This window comes from Elephantulus edwardii, unplaced genomic scaffold, assembly GCF_000299155.1.
Source record: "Elephantulus edwardii isolate Elephantulus edwardi_28Jun2011 unplaced genomic scaffold, EleEdw1.0 scaffold00308, whole genome shotgun sequence".
Classification (NCBI taxonomy): domain Eukaryota; kingdom Metazoa; phylum Chordata; class Mammalia; order Macroscelidea; family Macroscelididae; genus Elephantulus; species Elephantulus edwardii.
The window spans coordinates 1,132,791-1,151,794 of NW_006400058.1; the positions used below are offsets into that span (position 1 = coordinate 1,132,791).

Below are 19,004 nucleotides of genomic sequence, written 5' to 3' on the forward strand. Positions count from 1 at the left end.
TATAATTATAGAAAAAAAACAAAATGGATTGAAGCCCAACCTCAAGAAGACAAAGTTTCTCACCACTGGGCCAATTGGCAGCAGTATGATAGTTGGAGAAGAATTTGAGGTTAGCAATTATAGCTTGCTCTGCTCCACAATCAACACAGTCAAAAGATCAAAAGACTAATTGCATTGGGAAAATCTGCTGTCAGGGACCTCTCCAGAGTGCTCAAAAGCAAAGATATCAGTCTAGAGACTAAGGTGTGCCTAATCTAGGCTATGATTTTTGAAATTACTTGTTGTGCTTCAGAGCTGGACAATGACTAAGGATGACAGAAGAAGAATCAATGCCTTGAGTTGTGTTGGAGGAGTTTTGAACATACCTTGGACTGCCAAGAAAACAAATAGGTCGTCTTGGAGAGGGTGAAACAAAGTTTCTCCTTGGAGATAGGATTTTGAAGCTCCGTCTCATATACTTTGGCCTTGTAGCAGGAGAGACTTGTTCTTGGAAAAGGGCATCATGCTCAGAAGGGTGGAGAGACAGCACAGGAGAGGAAGACCCGGATGAGATGGATTGATACAGTAACTGGGGTAGTGGGGGTTGGTGTATTGGAATTAGTGGTACTGACTCAGGACAGGGCAGGGTTCAGAGCTGCTGTACACAGAGTCACTATGGGTCATAGGCTACTCAACGGCACATAACAACAACAACAGTATGAGTTTATGTGAAGAGACTGCCTCATCTTTCTCCTAAGGGAGATTGGTGTATTCAAGCCCCTATCCATTAGCTTAGTGATTGAACACCTTAACCACATAACCACCTAAGTTCCTAGTTAATAACCAAAATCAAACCCACTGCTATCAAGTCAAATCTCTCTTATGGCAGTTTTCTATTTGTTTATTTACAGCCTGAAACAAGCTGTAAATCTTGTAAAGGAGACGATTTCTCTTTGGCTGGTAGATTCAGGCTGCCAATCTTTCATGCTGCACTCCATCACCTAAATGTCATTAGACTATAATCAGGCTAGTTTGATTTCTACGCTAAGATCTGACACTTGTGCTTTTCTGGAGTCACATCCATACCACTACCCCTGAAAACCCCTTCCGTGTTATAAGGCACTGATTTAGGAAGAGAGTAACATAAGTCACACATCTAATTATTGTCTGTATTCCCAATTATCAGTGTTCCATTTGAATAATTGGCTAAATGAAGGGCTTGATAACTCCTGACCAGAAGTGTTTCAACTTTTTCATGTGTAAGCCAGTGAGTCATTATTCATGATTAATGCAAGCATTTCATGTGTGTAGATTTATATGTAACTTTAGAGAGTAGTGGTTGAACCCATTTGCTGCTAACCTCAAGATCCCCTTTGAAGCCATCATCAGCTCTGTAGGAGAAAGATGAGGCTCTCGGCTGCATAAAGATTTACAACTTCGGAAACACTTTTGGGCAGTCCTGTTCTGTCCTGTGCATTGGAATTGATTCTAGAGAATCTGATTCAGAAAGCATTTTAGGCAATGGCCTTTTTCTCCTCCTCTACATAATTTGATATTTTCCCTTCTTTTAAAACTATTTTTCAGATTCTTCCACACTTCACAGTGGACTGCAGCTTTAGTTTGAAAATTTGTTTTAAGTAGTCAGTTTATGTACATGCACAGATTTCCAGTTTTCTTCTTTGAAAGACACACCTGAAACCTCTCAGAAAGAACCTGTCTGTTTACCCTCATACTTTGTTTTAACAGGAATGAGTTTTGCTACCTTTGATGAAGTGGCATCGTTGTTGGTGGACTCTTGTCTCTGGTGCAGCTTGTCAGTTACTTCCCAAATCAAATCTATACTTTCTTTGCTCCTTTCCTGTTTTCCAGAGCTAACTTGGAAAAGCTGTTTTGTTCCTGTGAATTGGAGTAAATATTAACAAAAACATCAGGCAGATTTATTTATTCCCTGAGCACCCACTGTGTGCCGTGCACACTTCCTGACAGTAGGTGTAAAACAGGAAACCATGAGCGTGCTTGTCCTTATTGACATTGCATTGTAGTTAGAAAGACAATCAACAAAAATGACCTAGCACGCAATCAGATAGTAGTAACAAGTACTGTTGAAATTGGAGCAAGGGCTTATGGGGATGGTCATAGTCAACCTCTGCTAACTCCACAAAGGGGAGCTGACCCTGTCAATAGCATCCACAGGCTCATGAGGTCAGACATGTCCCTCACACTCCTGCACTTCTTTCTATAAACTCTAGCACTAATTCTGGTTTACTGGGTCTGAAATCCATTGCAGTAGCTCAGAGAGCATCCAGAACCATATTCACACTTAGAGGATATATTATGATAGTTAACAGGACACAGTTTCTCAGTCAGGACAGTTTCCAAACCATGCTCACAGGACCTTCAGCCTTCAGCCTCAGGGCTTTAGGCCAGTGTGAAGCTTTTAGCTCTTCCCTGGTCCTCCATCATACTTGAGTCAGGGTTCCTAGTTCTGGTTCTGTGGGATCACAGAACCATGTCTCTTGTCAGGTCTCTAGTTCTCTTCCACATCTTCTGCCGCCCTCCTGTAGGCCTGGCTGGTGCAAGAATCTCTCACCCTGAAGGGCATGTTCTGCATGCTTACTCCTTTGCTAGTGCTGAGATTCTAAAATTCTGCTGCTCAATCTGCTTGATTCAATGGCAAGACTAGTCAGTGTGGGTAGGATAACACCCCTTATTCACATATTCCTGCCAGTCCACAAGACAGAGTCAAAGTTAATGGCTAAGAGAGCTGTTTTGAACAATAAACCCTTAACACCACGACTATACACAGGGGGATGGCCATTGCCAGAGAGGAACTGGCCATGGTTGATAGTTATTGAACACTCTCTGTTAGACAAATACTGAGCAGAGACCTCAAAAAAAGTCAGGAACTATCTGTAGAATTATCTGGGTAAAGTTCCAGGCTAAACATGACTTCTTTGTAGGCTTTGCTTTCAGAAAATTGGACTATATGCTGTTCTTTTTCTTTTCTAAACTCTTTCTCTGTTATCAAAGATTAACTTCTACTTCCTACCCCCACTCCCCAGACATTATGAAGATCTGAATAGCTGTCTCTTTTCAGAACAGTATATGTAATCACTTCAACTCCCCTGCTGCCTTGTCTGTATGAAGAATCTTCTCAGTAAGAATTAAAGGAGCACTCTGCTTATATGCTGTGATTTAGTTCATATAGGATAATGCCTTTCTAGGTCTTCTCAGTTCTTTGGATATTGGAGTAATTTTGCAACAAAATAATCCAATATGAAGTACAACACAAAATAGTTGAAAGTGTACTAAAACAAACAGGGCATCCTCTCTATCTTTTCTTTCAGGGATAAAAAGAACATTCTCCTTTGTTTCCTCCTGTGGTACTTTTTATGATATTTTATTAATGAGATCTCTGGAAAAAGAACAAAAAAGTCTAGAAATATGCAAACTTTTGATTGTATAATTACTTTTATTTAATTTTTCTATTTATTCAATTTAGTGAAACTGTACTTCTTACAAATTCAATTTTATTCTTAGCATGTTTATTCTTGCTATGTCATTTACTATCCAAGAGTCTGCATTTACAGAAATTCAGTAAAAATAGCAAGAGGTTAATAGTTTGTATTGTTCTACTAATTTTTTTAAATATGACTTTTAAAAATTATTATTATTTTGTGTGTGTACTGTCAAATTGGATCTGACTGGTACAGGAGGAGATTGTCCCTCCCTCTCCAGCAGAGCATCTGGTGGATTCATACCACTGACCTCTGGGATTGCAGTGCAGCCTCTTGCCACTAGGCCACCAGAGCTCGCCTTTTTTTTTAAAATAATTTTTAAGGCTTTGACTTCTAAACTGTGCCTCACATACTGGATTTTGTGTTGAAATGGTAGCAAATCAACAATTTTTATCATATTACCAGTTTTTTTAAACTAAGACTTTGATTTCTAAATTGCATACAAACTCAAATCTTGTTTTTCTGTTGCCTTGTTAATGTGTAGTGGATTGTAGGCCACTCACCCTGCTCTTGATTTTTATGGCATGTGAATTAGAGAACATAATAAGCAGTGGGGAAATCAACAGAACCTTTTTCTGGTTCAGTTATGTCTCATCCCTCATCTAAATGTGAAATTTTTTAAACTGTCAACAATCAATATATATATGTCCCAATTTTCTGTCCTTACAGGAGCCAAGAGCTCAAGACAGACGGAGATTCCACAAGTGGGACCACAAGAGGGTCTTTCCAGTGTGCAGATCTGGCAGCAAATCCCAAGAGTTTTAACCATTTTCCAGGAACCTGTGATAAAAAAGTCTCAGTTGTTCAAACAAGGTCATTCACCCTCTCCTGTGGCAGGAGGACTATCTAGTAGTTACACAAGAGAGAAAATTCATCAGGATAAAGACTGCACAAAACCCTTCAGTGATGTCTCCAGCTCTGAACTTTATCAGCATTCACACTCAGAAGAGAAGTTGCTGACATGTGGTGAATGTGGCAAAGCCTTCCGTTTCGTCTCAGGTCTTCATAAACATCAGAAAAGTCATGTGGGAAAGAACCGCTGTATGCGAGATGAGTGTAGTAAGGACTTGGATCCCAGCTCACAGCTGCAGAGTCACCTCACTGTCCACACTGGAGAGAAACCATACATGTGTGAGGAGTGTGGGAAACACTTCAAGCACAGAGCCACTCTTAATGTTCATTGCAAAGGCCACCAAGGAGTGAAACCTTACCATTGTGAGGAATGTGGCAGGGCTTTTATCTACCCTTCACATTTCCAGGAGCATCAGAGAACTCACACTGGAGAGAGGCCATTCAAGTGTGATGTATGTGGTAAGACGTTCTGCCGTAGAGCATCGCTTAACAATCATTGCATGGTCCACACAGGAGAGAAACCTTACAAATGTGAGGAGTGTGGGAAAGCCTTTGCTCGTAACTCATACCTTTATAAAGTCCATTGGAGGCTTCACACAGGAGAGAAACCTTACAAGTGTGACGAATGTGGGAAGAGCTTCATTCAGTTTTTTCAGTTTCAAACCCATCAAAGAGTACACACTGGAGAAAGACCATATATCTGTAAGGTGTGTGGGAAAGGCTTCATTTACAGGTCACATTTGCGTTCCCATCAGGGTGTCCACAATGGCCAGAAACCATACAAGTGTGAGGAGTGTGGCAAATGTTTTAGGACAAAAGTTCACTGTCAAGTTCATCTGGTGGTGCACACAGGAGACAGACCCTATAAATGTGATGTGTGTGGGAAGGGTTTCCGCCAGCGAGCATATCTTACAATCCATCAGAAAGCCCACAGTGTAGGGAAACCTTTTAAGTGTGAGGAATGCGGGCAAGGCTTCAATCAGATGTCAAGGCTTCAGATCCATGAGGTGATCCATACTGGTGAGAAACCTTACAAATGTGAAGAGTGTGGGAACGGCTTTAGCCGTCGAGCAAATCTTCAGATCCACTATAGAATACACACAGGAGAGAAGCCCTATAGTTGTGAGAAGTGTGGAAAGAGCTTCAGGCAGGTTTCAACACTTATGACTCATCAGAGAATCCACAGTGGAGAAAAACCATTTAAATGTGAAGAGTGTGGGAAGAGATTTTGTCAGAAGTCACAACTCCATTGTCACCAGAGAATCCACTCTAGAGGGAAGCCCTAAAGGTGTGAGGGATGTGAGAAGGGCTTCATGTGAAGTTACAGTCCAGATAGTGAGGGATCCGCAACAGGAGGGAAACAGATAAGCTTGGATAATGTAGGTAACATCAGCAAGACAGACATCCTCACCCCTGGACCAGTGGGCAGCTTTGTGTTAGCTAGAGAAAAGACGGGGTTGGCAGTGATTTCAACACCCATAGTTGTGAAATACGGCTGTAAAGAACCTCTGCAAAGGGCTAAAGAGCAGCGATTTCAGTTTAAAGTGAGCTGATCCAAGCCATGGTATTTTCAGTTGCTTCCTATATATCTTAACAGTTGGACAGTAAATAAAGATGACCTAGTTGATACGGGTTCATATCGGTTGTTCATGGGGTCGCCGTGGGTTGTACGTAATAAAAACAGCAGCAGTGGGTAAGGAGTTGCACTACCAGTCCAAAGGCAAGTGATTCACATCTACCATATTTTGTGAGAGAAAGACAGACTGTGTGGGTGAATTACAGCCTCTGAATCCCTTTTTTGAGAGTCAGCTGTGAGTCAGTTCCAATTTGATGGCAATGAAAGAAAGACCCTTTGAACTTAGTATTGGTGAAGTATACTCGCTATCCCATGGACTACCAACATAATAAATCTGCCAGAAAAGTCTGTCCTAAAGGAAGTACCACTAAGGGTGCTCCTTAGAAGCAGGGATAGTGAAATTTCATCTCACATGCTTTAGGTCTGTTATCAGGAGGGGCCAATCCTTGAAAAAACTCAGCATACTCAGAAAGGTCAGAGAGAGAAAGCCCCTGAGCAGGATGGTTTACTATACCAGTGGCTGGAGCATGTTGGAGATCATAAGAACGACATAAATAGTGCATAGTTCAGACCTGTTCATAGCATCACTGAGTTGGAGAAGAGTCAGTGGAACATAAAAACAACCATATTTTTATATAGTCATACCTCAGATCTTTGACCTGTCCACATAATGGAGAGAAGCCATATATATGTTATCTATGATAAAATCTTTTGTCAAATTTTATAACTTCAATATCTTCATAAATTCGCAACACAGTAAAAGCTTAGGAAAGTGAGATCTGTTCACTTTCAGACATCAAAAAATCCGTGGTGGTCATGAAATTTAGAAGTCATGAGAGTGGCAAGACCCCTCAAGAATAAAGGACTGTCTTTAGATGTTTTATAAGAACTCATTTGTAACCTGAATTTCATAATCACAAGTTTTGTAGGAGGGAAACAGTAATGTCATTAAAGTCAGAGTTTCAGCAATAGCGCAACAAATGCCAGTGGTCAAGCTGTGTTAGCAGCCAGTAAGGGTTCCAGTCAGAACCTTGACAGCTCCAGACATCACTCAGAAGACAGGCCTGAGAGAGGATGTGAGTTTAATCACATCTTTACAAGAGTAAGAGGATCAACACTTCAAAGCAAATGCTAGCATGCAACTCCTCAAAGGCTGAGACCTGACTGCAGAAGCTACAAATCCTTATCATGAGCTGTTAGTCAGTGTCCTTTAGTAACTGTCAAGACTTAAAAGAAGAAAATGTACAGTTTCGAAAATTGTATGGTTCAAAATCGGGAAGAGTGTACACAAGGATTGTATTCTTTCTCCATACCTTTTGAATCTATTTGCAGAACAGATCATCCGGGAGACTGGGCTGTATGAGGAGGAATGTGGCATCAGGAATGTGGTATGCAGATGATACAATCCTACTTACTGAAACTGAGGATGACCTGAAGCAGTTGCTGCAGAAGATCAAGGATTGCAGCCTTCAATATAGATTCATGCTTAACATCAAGAAAACAAATACTCTCACTACTGTGCCAATTGGCAGCGTCATTACGGATGATGAAGAGATTGAGATTGTTAACAGTTTTCGTATGCTTTGTTTTACAATCAACACTTTTGTTACCAGCAGCTAGGAAATCAAAAGACAAATTGCATTGGGAAAGTCAACTCTCAGGGACCTCTCCAGAGTACTGAAGGGCAAAAAAAGTCAGTCTGGAGAGTAAGATGCACCTGATCCAGGCCATAATCTTCACAATTGCTTGCTATGCTTCAGAGAGCTGGATAATGACTAGGGATGATAGAGAGTTGATGCCTTTGGAGCTGTGGTGCTGGAGAACTGTTGAATATACAAGTTCATTCTGGAAAAGGTGAAATCAGGCTACTCCTTGGAGGCAAGAATTCTGAAGCTTCATCTTACATATTATGGACATGTTACTAGGAGGGACCAGTCATGGAGAGGGACATCATGCTTGGAATGGTGGATGAACAGAGCAGGAGAGGAAGACCCTCGATGAGATGAATTGATTCAGTCACTGGGGCAATGAGGGTAGGTGTGTCAGAGACAGTAACATTGGCGCAGGATAGAGCAGGGTACATAGTGTTGTTATGAGTCTCAAGTAACTCAACAGCACATAACATTTAGAAGAAGAAATGAGATGGGGAGAAATTGGTGAAATAATTTGGTAAATTTATAGAAAACCTTTCATTGTTGCAATCTACAATACTTTGAACTTCATTGGCTGCTGTGCTGACCCTCTTCTTAAAATGTGGTGTTTGAGCCATGGTCTAGTCACTTTGATATGTTTTTGTCACTCATGTGTTTGGGTTTTTTTGTTTGTTTGTTTTTTGTCATATCTAAGAAGCCATTGCAAATAAACCAGATTATAAAGCATTGCTCCAGTGTTTTGTTTTCATTGTGTTTTGAATGAAAGTTACAGAGCAGATTGATTTTCTATTCATACAGTTGATTTCATGACATTAATTACGATACCCACTGTGTAACTACACTCTTCCTTCCTATACCCAGTGAGTCTCATTTCCATTAATCCTCCTACATCTTTCTGCCTTCTGAGCTTTATCCAGAAGTAAATGCTGCCCTTTTGGCCCTAAGGGGTGAGTTTCTCCCCAGGGCTAATTGTTTAAGGGGTGTTATTTTACTGTTCACCTTGTGTACCAGGGAGTTGGAGCTGGTTCATAGCAAACCCTCCATGACCTTTCAGAGGCTGTAAATCCCACAGAGGGAGATTGCTCGTCTTTCTCCCTCAAAGCTGCTGGTTCGTAACAATAGAATGCCAAACTAGCCACATATAGTAAGTTACAAAATCATCAGGTTTACATTACAGTAATGGATTTTGGACAGAAATTTCAGTAAATGATTAGATGAAAATTTGGAGAAAATATGAACCTATTCAGAGTGAACATAGAGTTAATTCTGACTCAGCAACTCTTGTGCAATGGAACAAAATTATGCCCAGTCCTGTGCCATCCTCAAAGTTAGGACTGTTTCAGCCAATTCCTGCAGCCATGTGCTAGGCCATCTTGTTAAATGTCTTCCTTTTTTTTTTTTTTTTTTCACTGACCCTCTACCAGCCATAACATCTTCCTCCAGGGATAGGTCCTTCCTGATAGCATGGTCCATGGAGCATTCTGGTTTTTAATTTTTCAAGACAGATTTGTTCATTCCTCTGGCATTCTACTGTATTTCCAAAATTCACCAACATCATCATTCAAAGGTTTCAGTCTTCTTTAGTCACTATCTGGCTCTCAAATATGTATGAGTAGTTGTGCACAGTCGAGTTAGACCTGACCCATAGCTGACCCACCAGCAGGTTTTCACAGGCAGTAAATTGCATGGGAGGAGATTGCCCATCCTTCTCCCACAGAGCAGCAGCTTGGAAATTCTATTAGGTGGACTCTGTTTCTCAAGTTTCTTAATACTTTAAAGACTTTTTGCAGCAGATCTTGTCAAGTGCAACAATGTCTTGATTTTTATGTTTTTTTTAAACTGCTTCTTGCATGAACATGGATTGTGGATCCAAGTTAAAAAATGAAATTATTGACAAATTCAGCCTTTTCTCTGTTTCTGACTGTTCTTTTTTTTTAAAAAACTGTTAAATAAGTGCTGTGCACGGACGGCCCTTCCAAGACTTGTGGATTTAGTGTTATATTAATTAATAAATATTAAACTCTGTTTCTGACTGTTCTTTTTCTGTGTAGTATTCTTAAATTAGCAAAGCCTTAAAATCCTGTGTCTTTGAGTCAACTGCAACTTACAGCAACCTTAGGTATAACAGCCTCACAACTCCACTGTGCCTGACTCATCACTGCAGTCACTGTGTCAATCCATCTCATTGAGGATTTTCCTCTCCTTTACTGCCCCTCTGCCTTTCCAAGCATGATGTCCTTCTCCAAGGATTGCCCTTCCTGATAACATGCCCAAAGCATGGGAGACAGAGACTTATCATCCTTATCTCTAAGGAGTAACTTGGCTGGACTTCCTCTCAGGCATTTTGTTTGGTCTTTAGTGATTCAGTACACTGCCAGTGCCATAATTTAAAGGTCCAGGTAGCCATTACCCAACTTTCACACGCATATAAGGCAGTTAAAAAATAACAAAAGAACTTGGTGGTGTTGACCAGGATGAAGAGGAGGCAGAGATATCAGGAATAAAGGAAAGAGGTGTAAGCAGGCGGCTAACAGCTCAATGACTGTAACACTGAGGTCAAACCTCTCGTAGCTTTTATTTAGAAATACCAGGAAGTAAATAACAGAAAAAGTTCTTAATGAAGCTGTTTTTCTCTGCTGACATCTCAGGAAGAGAGTGATTTATAAAGCACAAGCTTTAACACCCCATTTGTGGAGAGTTAAGGATGGCATCTCCTTGTCTGCAAGGAACGCTTCTGTTGCTGTCTTTTCGCCAGCAACAAACAGGGACACCCTGATGGGGGTAAGCATGATGGAGCCACACCACTCTGGGAGCCATTCAGAGTCCAGCTCAATTTTATTGGGGGCTGCAGGGCACTTATATACAAGCAAGTAAAAATGAAGACCAGCTAGAGTAGGTTTGCAGACATTTGACATGCAGATTGGTTAGGAGAACCTCACTCATGCAGACGACTCCCAGCTCAACAGATGTGGCAGCTGGCTTTCCAGGTGGTGAGCTTTCTCAAGCCAGTATGGCCAAACACAGGAGATCTTTTTCTATTTCATATTAAAGGCTGTTGGGAGGCTTGTACTTATCCGGTGCTTAGGTGATCCTTTCTGGCCAGAGGCCCTTCCTCCCCAACATTCCCCAATATGCTTCATTCCTTGTGATCTGTCACAAGGAATTCTGACTTGTTTTATGTCTCACTCAGTTACTGTTTAAGCATTTGGCTTGCTACATTTTCCCCTTTTTGTTTCAATCATTATTTGTCATTAGGGCAAATATCGTGTCTTGTCTTCATTGAATTGTTCTTGTTTTGTTTTTTTCTCTCCATACTTTATACATAAACAAAAATGCAACAAATTAAAATTATAGAAGTACTTCTAAAATCTTTACATGATTAAAATAGATATTTAAAATAGATGTTACATATTAAATAATATTAAAATAGATATTTAAAATAGATATTCCTTCACTTATTCTTTGTAGAATATCCATGTTCGTATATTCATTCAGTTATCCAAAGTAGAGTGGATCTGAGCTTGTTATTTCAATATAGCATCTGTAAGATTACCATGGTTCATAATATGTTTCTTACTCTTTTCCCATACCCATTCTGTATTGTTCCGCTTTACTGGAATAATGCAAAACTGCATGGTATTCCAATCACATTTTAATTTTGTTTTTGTAAACTAGTAATGTATTCTCCCATCAGTACTACTGATTGTTCCAAATCTGTTAAGTGGGTATAACTTTTCAGAATTTTGATGCCTTGTTTTCACATAATCAATGGTCTGAAGACTTTGATGTAAAGCCACTCCAGCAGTAGTGGCTGTGGCAGTAATGGTGATAATTCCCAAAATTGGTGTAAGAATAACTCCAAAGAATCTTTTTTCCTCTTTTAAATATATGGGTCTTAAATGCTTTAAAATCATACTTTCAGGGGATGATTGTCATTCTTTCCCTAATTTTACTGGCAACCATAATCCAATTTGGGCTCTTAATATATAAATACTTTCATGAGATGATAAAATAATAGAGGAATTTGTATATAAAAAACAATTTGAACAATATAATGTCAAATTGGTAGAATTCCATTGAGTTGGATCTTTAAAAAATACATAAGATAAGAAACACAGGCTTGAATATAATTGGTTTCATTTATTTTATATTTAAGGCTAATAGCATAGTTAGTATGATCATATGAATAATTTCCAATCCAAATAGATATGTATTTCAATGCAGTTCCTATTTTCCATATGTGTTTTTGATAAGAAAAACGCTGTGAATGTTGATACGGCTCCACCATTTCCTCCTCCAAGCCATGATGTAGTGTTATTAGCATTAGTAGCTATTATAGACCTGTTGCCTTCTTTATGCCATTTTAAATTATTGGTTGTTCCATGCTGACAAACGGAACCAACAGGACTCTAGTCAATGATGCTTCCATAGGAAGTATTAATTAAAACTCATCCTTGCTCTCCTCAACATTGTTTCCAAGTATCCATTCTCCAGTGAAAAGTAAAGAAGGCAAACAACAGGGGGAATATCAGGATAACATGTAGTTACAGTACTGGTGTTTCCATGAAAACCATACCCCTGAAAAATGGAATAATGAGAATCATTACCCAAAACTCCATACACCCATGCCTGAGCTTCCATTTTGAAACAATGGGATTCATGTCCAATGCATATGGGTAAAATGTCAATTTTTACAGTATTATTAGGCATAGTCATTCCTTCTTCATTGGGCTTAAGGGGTACTCAATTAGCATGGGGACCTGGAAACCACTGGCTGTCATTATTATAAATAGGTAGAGGAGCATCAAACCAATGGACTACTTTTAGTAAGGGAGGATTAGGAATATATGCCCAATAACTGGTATTATCTGCCATTTGTACCTGACTAAATACAGCAAGCATAGCCAAAACCAAATTTTCAGAAGATAATGGTTTCCTTGTTATTTGTAATACTTCCCCTCCCGACCTTTCTGTGTTAAGTTTTTTATCTGGCCCCATGTAGGTGTCTCAGTTGTTCTAGTTTCTGGTAATCACACCCATGCTCAACAGTTCTCCAATGTCATCATACTCATTCATTCCACAACTCTGTCCTCATCAAAGATGTCCTCTTTTGGCTCATTTCGAGGTTCCACGTTTCTAGATGGTACCCACGGTGTTTCACTGCCTGTAGAGATACAAGTAAATCCTCAATCCCAATGAATGACAGATCCCTTTTCCCATTCATTACTTAGAGGTTCTTGAATACACACACACACACACAAGCATACTAGTTCAGTTCTTTAGATGATTGTAATACCCAATGTCTTTCAGCTGGAGTTTCTCTTTTCTTCTTGTTGTTAAGTGCCATCGAGTTGCAGGCAACTCATAGCGACCTTGTGAAGGAGAGTCCTCGACACTTGGGTGCCTTTCATCCTCTCTCCAGGTTCATAGGGTTTCTAGAGGCAAGCTATTACGGAAGTGGATGCCACTCCTTCTTCCAAGCTTGTTTTAATCAGGGAGCTCCACTCCACTCTCTGTCTGCACTGGATAACCAGCCATTAACGCATTTGACACATCAGTGTCACACTGTTCAACCTCATAGCAACCACAAGTGACTGTTGTATGGCAACTTGTACACTAGGGCTATACGACCTAGAGGAATGTCTGAACAAAAGCAATGAAAGATTGGCCCGAGGGCCACAAGCCCAAGGGCCCTACAGTGTCTTAGCAGACGGGCATGCCCAAATGCTGGGAAACTCCCTGCCCCAGACCCCCATTTATCTGGCAAGTCTGCTCTGACAACCCCCTTGTGGGCGCCCAAAAACCACCACACATGCTTGGAGTCCTCAAACCTACCTCGCCTCCAGCAGCCAGAGACTGGATTCAGCTGACATTAAATATCCCAAGACCCTAGGCAGGGCTTAACCTTTCAGTGTCTTAGCAGCCCAGCACACCCAAATGCTGGGAAACTCCCTGCCCCAGACCCCCATTCATCTGGCATTTGTGCTCTGCCAACCCCCTCCTGGGCCCCAAAAAAACACCACACATGCTCAAAGTCTTCAAACCTACCTCGCCTCCAGTCTCTTTCTAACTAGCATTTAAAAAATTAAAGTGAATAAGGCCTTTTGTGAAATTGTTCAAGGAGATGTTATTTGTCCTATCCCATCTCCCTCTTTTTGTTTTTGCAGCATAGTTTGTAAAGTCAAATTTGTTGTTGTTGTTGTTGTTGTTATGTGCCATCGAGTCTTTTGTGACTCATAGCGACCCTATGTACAACAGCCCTAAATCGTGCTCTATCCTGTGCCAATCTCATTGCCTCTGACTGAATCAATCCACCTCATAGAGGGTCTTCCCCTCCTACGCTGTCCCTCCACTCTACCCAGCATGATGTCCCTCTCTAAAGACCTGTCTCTCCTTACAACATGTCCAAAGTATGTCAGACGAAGCCCCAGAATCCTTGCCTCCAAGGAGCAGCCTGGTTTAATCCTCTACGATGAATCTGTTTGTTTTCTTGGCAGTCCATGGTACATTCACTACTCTTCTCCAGCACCACAGCTCAAAGGCGTCAATTCTCCTTCTATCCTCTCTAGTCATTGTCCAACTCTCTGATGCATAACAAGTGATTGCAAAAACCATGGCCTGTATCAGGCAGACCTTAGTCTCCAGAGAGACATTGTTGCTCTTGAGTATTTTGGAGAGGTCCCTAACCACAGACTTTCCCATCGCAGTACGTTTTTTTATTTCCTGGCTACTGGTGCCAAGAGTGTTGACTGTGGAGCTGAGCAAACTGAAGCTGTGAACAATCTCAATCTCTTCGCCATCCATCCTGATGCTACCGATTGGTCCAGTGGTGAGAATTTTTGTCTTCTTAACATTGAGCCTCAGTCCATATTGAAGGCTGCAGTCCTTGACCCTCTGCAGTAAGTGCACGAGGTCCTCCTCAGTTTCAGCAAGCAAGGTTGTGTCATCTGCATAATGCAGATTGTTGATAGATTGTCCACCAATCCTAACGCCACACCTCTCCTCATAGAGCCCCGCCTCTCGGATAATCTGCTCTGCATACAGGTTGAAAAGGTATGGAGACAGGACACATCCCTGGCGTATACCCTTCCCAATTTTGAACCATGCAGTGTTGCCCTGCTCTGTTCTGACAACTGCCTCTTGGTCCAAGTATAGGTTTTGCATTAGCACGATTAAATGTTCTGGGATTCCCATTCTTCTCAGAGTCAGCCACAGTTTGTTATGATCCACGCAGTCAAATGCCTTTGCATAATCAATGAAACACAGATAGACATTCTTCTGGTATTCTCTGCTTTCAGCTAAGATCCATCTAACATCACCTTGTCCTTGGGGATTATAAGAAATACAAGTAATATGTTTAATGTTCTATTTTTTTTGAAAAAATGCTGTGTTTCCTTAGACTTATAAGCAGGAGCATTATAAGTTTTAATACTTTATGGAAACCCATCACATTAAAAGTTTCAATTAAATGTTGAATTATGTACTCTGATTTTTCTCCTGCTAAAGCTGTGGCCTATTGGAAGCCTGAAAAAGTATCAATAGTATAATGAACATATTGTAATTTCCCAAATGATGGAATGTAAGTAACATTCATTTGCTACAATACATTTTGTCTGTCACCTCTAGGATTGACTCCTTTTTTGTAAGGTGCTACATTAATGGTCCACATTTTTTAACATCTTTGCCTAATCTTTCAAGCTTGTTGCAAAATAATTCCAAATGTTTTTCATCATTTCATTACCATTTAAATGAGTTTGAGGATGAAAATTTTCACTGACTAATATTTCTCCTAATAATTGATCTATTTTATCATTTAATTGAGACATTGGTCCCAGAAGGTCAGAATTAGCCCAAATATGAATGATATATAGAGGAGATTCTCATTGATTAATTAAAACTTATAACATAGTAAATAACATACTAATATTAGTATCTTGAGAAGGAACATAAAGTGTTTCTATGTTTTTATAGTAAATTCAGTATGTTGTGTATCAGTAACTATTTTCAAAGGAAAACTTTTATCTTACAACAACATAATAAGAGCATAAAGTTCACCCTGTTATCTTTTCCATTAGTATAGCCTACATAACTCATCTTATTTGCATCTATATAATAAGTATCTGCTTGCAAAGGTGAAGTTTTTATTTTAATTGCTAATACCCAAGTAGTCCACTTAGTCCATTACATTGACTATAAAAATGGGCTTGAGTATGTCCTGGATTGTGGGGATGGTGTAGGATAAGGCAAGGGTTAGATCTGTTGTTCACAGAATTGCTGTGAGTCATAGAGAGAGCTCTGTTGGCCTAGTGAATAGAAAGTTATGCTACCAAGCCAAAGGTGGGTGATTTTAATCTACAGCCATCACACCTGGTTTTAATTGTTTTTGTTCTAACATTCTTCTAAGTAGTATAGCACTGGTCTGTCAATTTTCCATACAGAGGTAATGCATGGTTGCTGTGATGCTAAACACTTTGACAACGATGTGTCAAATGTGATAATGGTTATCCACGGTGGACAATGTTTGGTAGTGCTCCCAGATTAAAACAGGCTTGAAAGCAGGAATGGCATCCACTTCTGAAATAGCTTGCCTCTGGAAACTCTATGAATTTAGAGAAATGATGGAAGTTATACAAGTGTTCAGGTCTTTTGTTCATAGGGTCTCTATGAGTGATGGCACTTAACAACAACAACAACAACCCAATTAGTCCATTTACCTGATTTCTCTTTTATTACAAACACTGGAGAGTTCCAAGTATTAGTAGTTTCTTTAATATGTCTTGATAGTAATTGTTTTTGAGCCAATTCCTCCAAAGCCTCTAATTTCTCTTTTGTTAGAACCCTGTGCCTGTTCTCTGAGGCATCCCTACATTATAATGAACATGGTACTTATGCTTGGGAAAAGCTGCTTTTTTCTTGGCACTTCAGAAAGTATACCTTTTGGATTTTACGTGTAGTAAAACTGAGGAGACTTGACTTCTGGGACACATCCCTTTATAATTTTTTGTTTACATTTCCCCTGGGAACTAAGTTACATTTTCTCTTACCTGCTTCTAAACTTCTAGGTCACATTACCTATGCAGCTGTGAAAGACTGGTTCATGTGTTTAGCTTTGGCATTTGGACTACCAAAGGTGAACAGGTTAGCCAGCTTTATGATCACCAAATGCAGTCTAACTTTTTTACTAATTTAGAGATTTGTTCTTTAAAAATTTTTCAGCTGCTGCTTCTAATTTTTTATTTATCTTTATTACTTATTTCCCCATCTTTTAAATGGAGAGTTTTCTTTTATGCTAACTCCATTCCTTATCTTATACTTCTCTTATTTTACTGAAATTGTCAGATTGTATGAGCTCAAAACTATTGCTACATTAAACTCAAGATAAAAAGAAAACAAAGAAACAACAACAAAATTAAACAAAAACCAAAATAATCAACAGAAACACTTGTAGGCTTCTGCTCTGAGCCTTAGCCACCTCCCCCCCCTTTTTTTTTCTTTTTCTAAACCATGTTTTAAATTGTAAATAATTTCCTGGGAAGAACATATTTGGGTCAATACATGACAATTAAGACAAAATAATAATTCAGGATTGCATCTTCCTAAGGCTCTTTCTAAAGGTGACAAAGGCTGTTTCTTGCCTTCAGCTTTAATCTTCTTTAATATAATATCACTGAACTCATATTCATGCAAAGATTCATCCAACTCTTTTGCAAATTTTTTGGATTATGTGTACAATCCTGCACAGACATCATTACTATTCTTATCAAAGCCCATACTGGCCAAAAATCAATAGGAATCTGTTCTTCTTTTTGATGTGCTCTTCATAAAGCTAGCATAACATCTTGCCAGGTTTTTTAATTTAATTGTGCTCCACCTACTATATTAAACCGTAACAGTGTTTCTGTATATAAAGTAACAATTGCAAAAATGACCTTTCTCTCACTTTTGCTTCTGAGCTCTTAAGTAATTCTTTAAGTAATAGTGTAATGTACTGAGCACCAAAGGACAGGGAATTCCTCATGACCCTGCTTTATTTCTCCCCCCCCCCCGAAATGTTTCACTTAGCACAGAGCAAATCCCCTTTCAGTTTCCCAGTGCCTGTAATACCAAAGACTTCTGTCTCTTCGCTTCCTGGTTCAGGCACCAAATGTTGTCCGAGACAAAGAAGAGGCAGGGACACCAGGAATGAAACGAAAGAGGGGTGTAAGTAGGGAGCTAACAGTTAATGCAGTGCTAAGCTAAAACTCTCATAGCTTTTATTTAGAAATACCAGAAGTAAATCACAGAAAAAGAATTATTTACTAATGAAGCTATTTTTTCTCTGCTGACATTCTTTTCTTATCTCAGGAAGAGAGTGATTTACAAAGCACAAGCTTTTAACATCCCATCTGGTGGGAGTTAAGGATGGTGTCTCTTTGTCCGCAAAGAATGCTTCATTATTTGTGATCTGTCACAAGGAATTCCAGCTTGTTTTGTGCCTCACTCAGTTCCTGTTTAAACATTTGGTTTGCCACAACTTGACTTGGATCAGATGTACTTTTGTCTTTCAGACTGACTTCTTTGTTCATTGGAACTCTTTAAAGTAAAGAGATCCTTTACAGAAAAACCAAGTGCAATACATTGTTTTCTTGACTATTGTACCCATGGATGCTGATTGTTTATCCAAGCAAAATGAAATCTTTGACAATTTCAATTTTTCCCTTTTTTATCCTGATGTTGTCTTTTGGTCCAATTGTGAGGATTTTTGTTTTCTTGATGTTCAGTGTAATCTGAAGGTTATAGTCTTTAACCTTTGTTTAGTAGATGTTCCACATTCTTTCCACTTCTAACAAAATAATGTATCATCTGCATAGAACTGGTTGTTGAAGAGTCTTCCTCCAATACTGATGCCATGTTCTTTATATAATGGAGGTTTTTTGGTGTGTTTTTTTTTACATAGTTTTTTTCATATAGTCTTCTTTATGTAGTCCAGTTTTTCTCATGATACATGTTGAATAGATATGGAGGAAGGACACAACCCTGACACAGACCTTCTCAGATATTATTATATTATATTATTGCAATATATCCTTGTTCTGTTTGAACAGCTATTTCTTGGCTTATGAAAAGATTGTACATGAACACAATGAACTGTTCTGGAGTTCTCCTTTTTCTCAATGTTATCCATAATTTGTTATGATCCACAGAGTCAACTGTTGAGTAGTCAATAAAACAAGTAAACATCATCTTTCTGGTATTCTGCGCTTCCATCCAAGATCCATCTGATATTAGCAATGATATTCCTTGTTCCAAGTCCTCTTCTAAATCCAGCTTGAACTTCTGACAGTTCCCTGTTAATGTGCTGTTCTAGCTATTTTTAAATAATCTTTAGAAAGATTTTAACTTACATATGATATTAATTATCCTAAAATTCCAGAACTCAGTTGATAT

The 19,004-nt window shown here is 39.4% G+C and overlaps 1 protein-coding gene across 1 annotated transcript in view; it reads left to right on the top strand.

The window, feature by feature from the left end:
* LOC102853574 (zinc finger protein 226-like) overlaps positions 1-5,635 on the top strand; it is a 20,064-nt gene extending 14,429 nt beyond the window's left edge. The window contains exons 3-4 of the mRNA XM_006901109.1: positions 4,430-4,985; positions 5,322-5,635. Of these exons, the coding sequence (XP_006901171.1) occupies positions 4,430-4,985; positions 5,322-5,635 (870 nt within the window). The remainder of the gene's footprint in view (positions 1-4,429; positions 4,986-5,321) is intronic.
* The last annotated feature ends 13,369 nt before the right edge of the window (positions 5,636-19,004 follow it).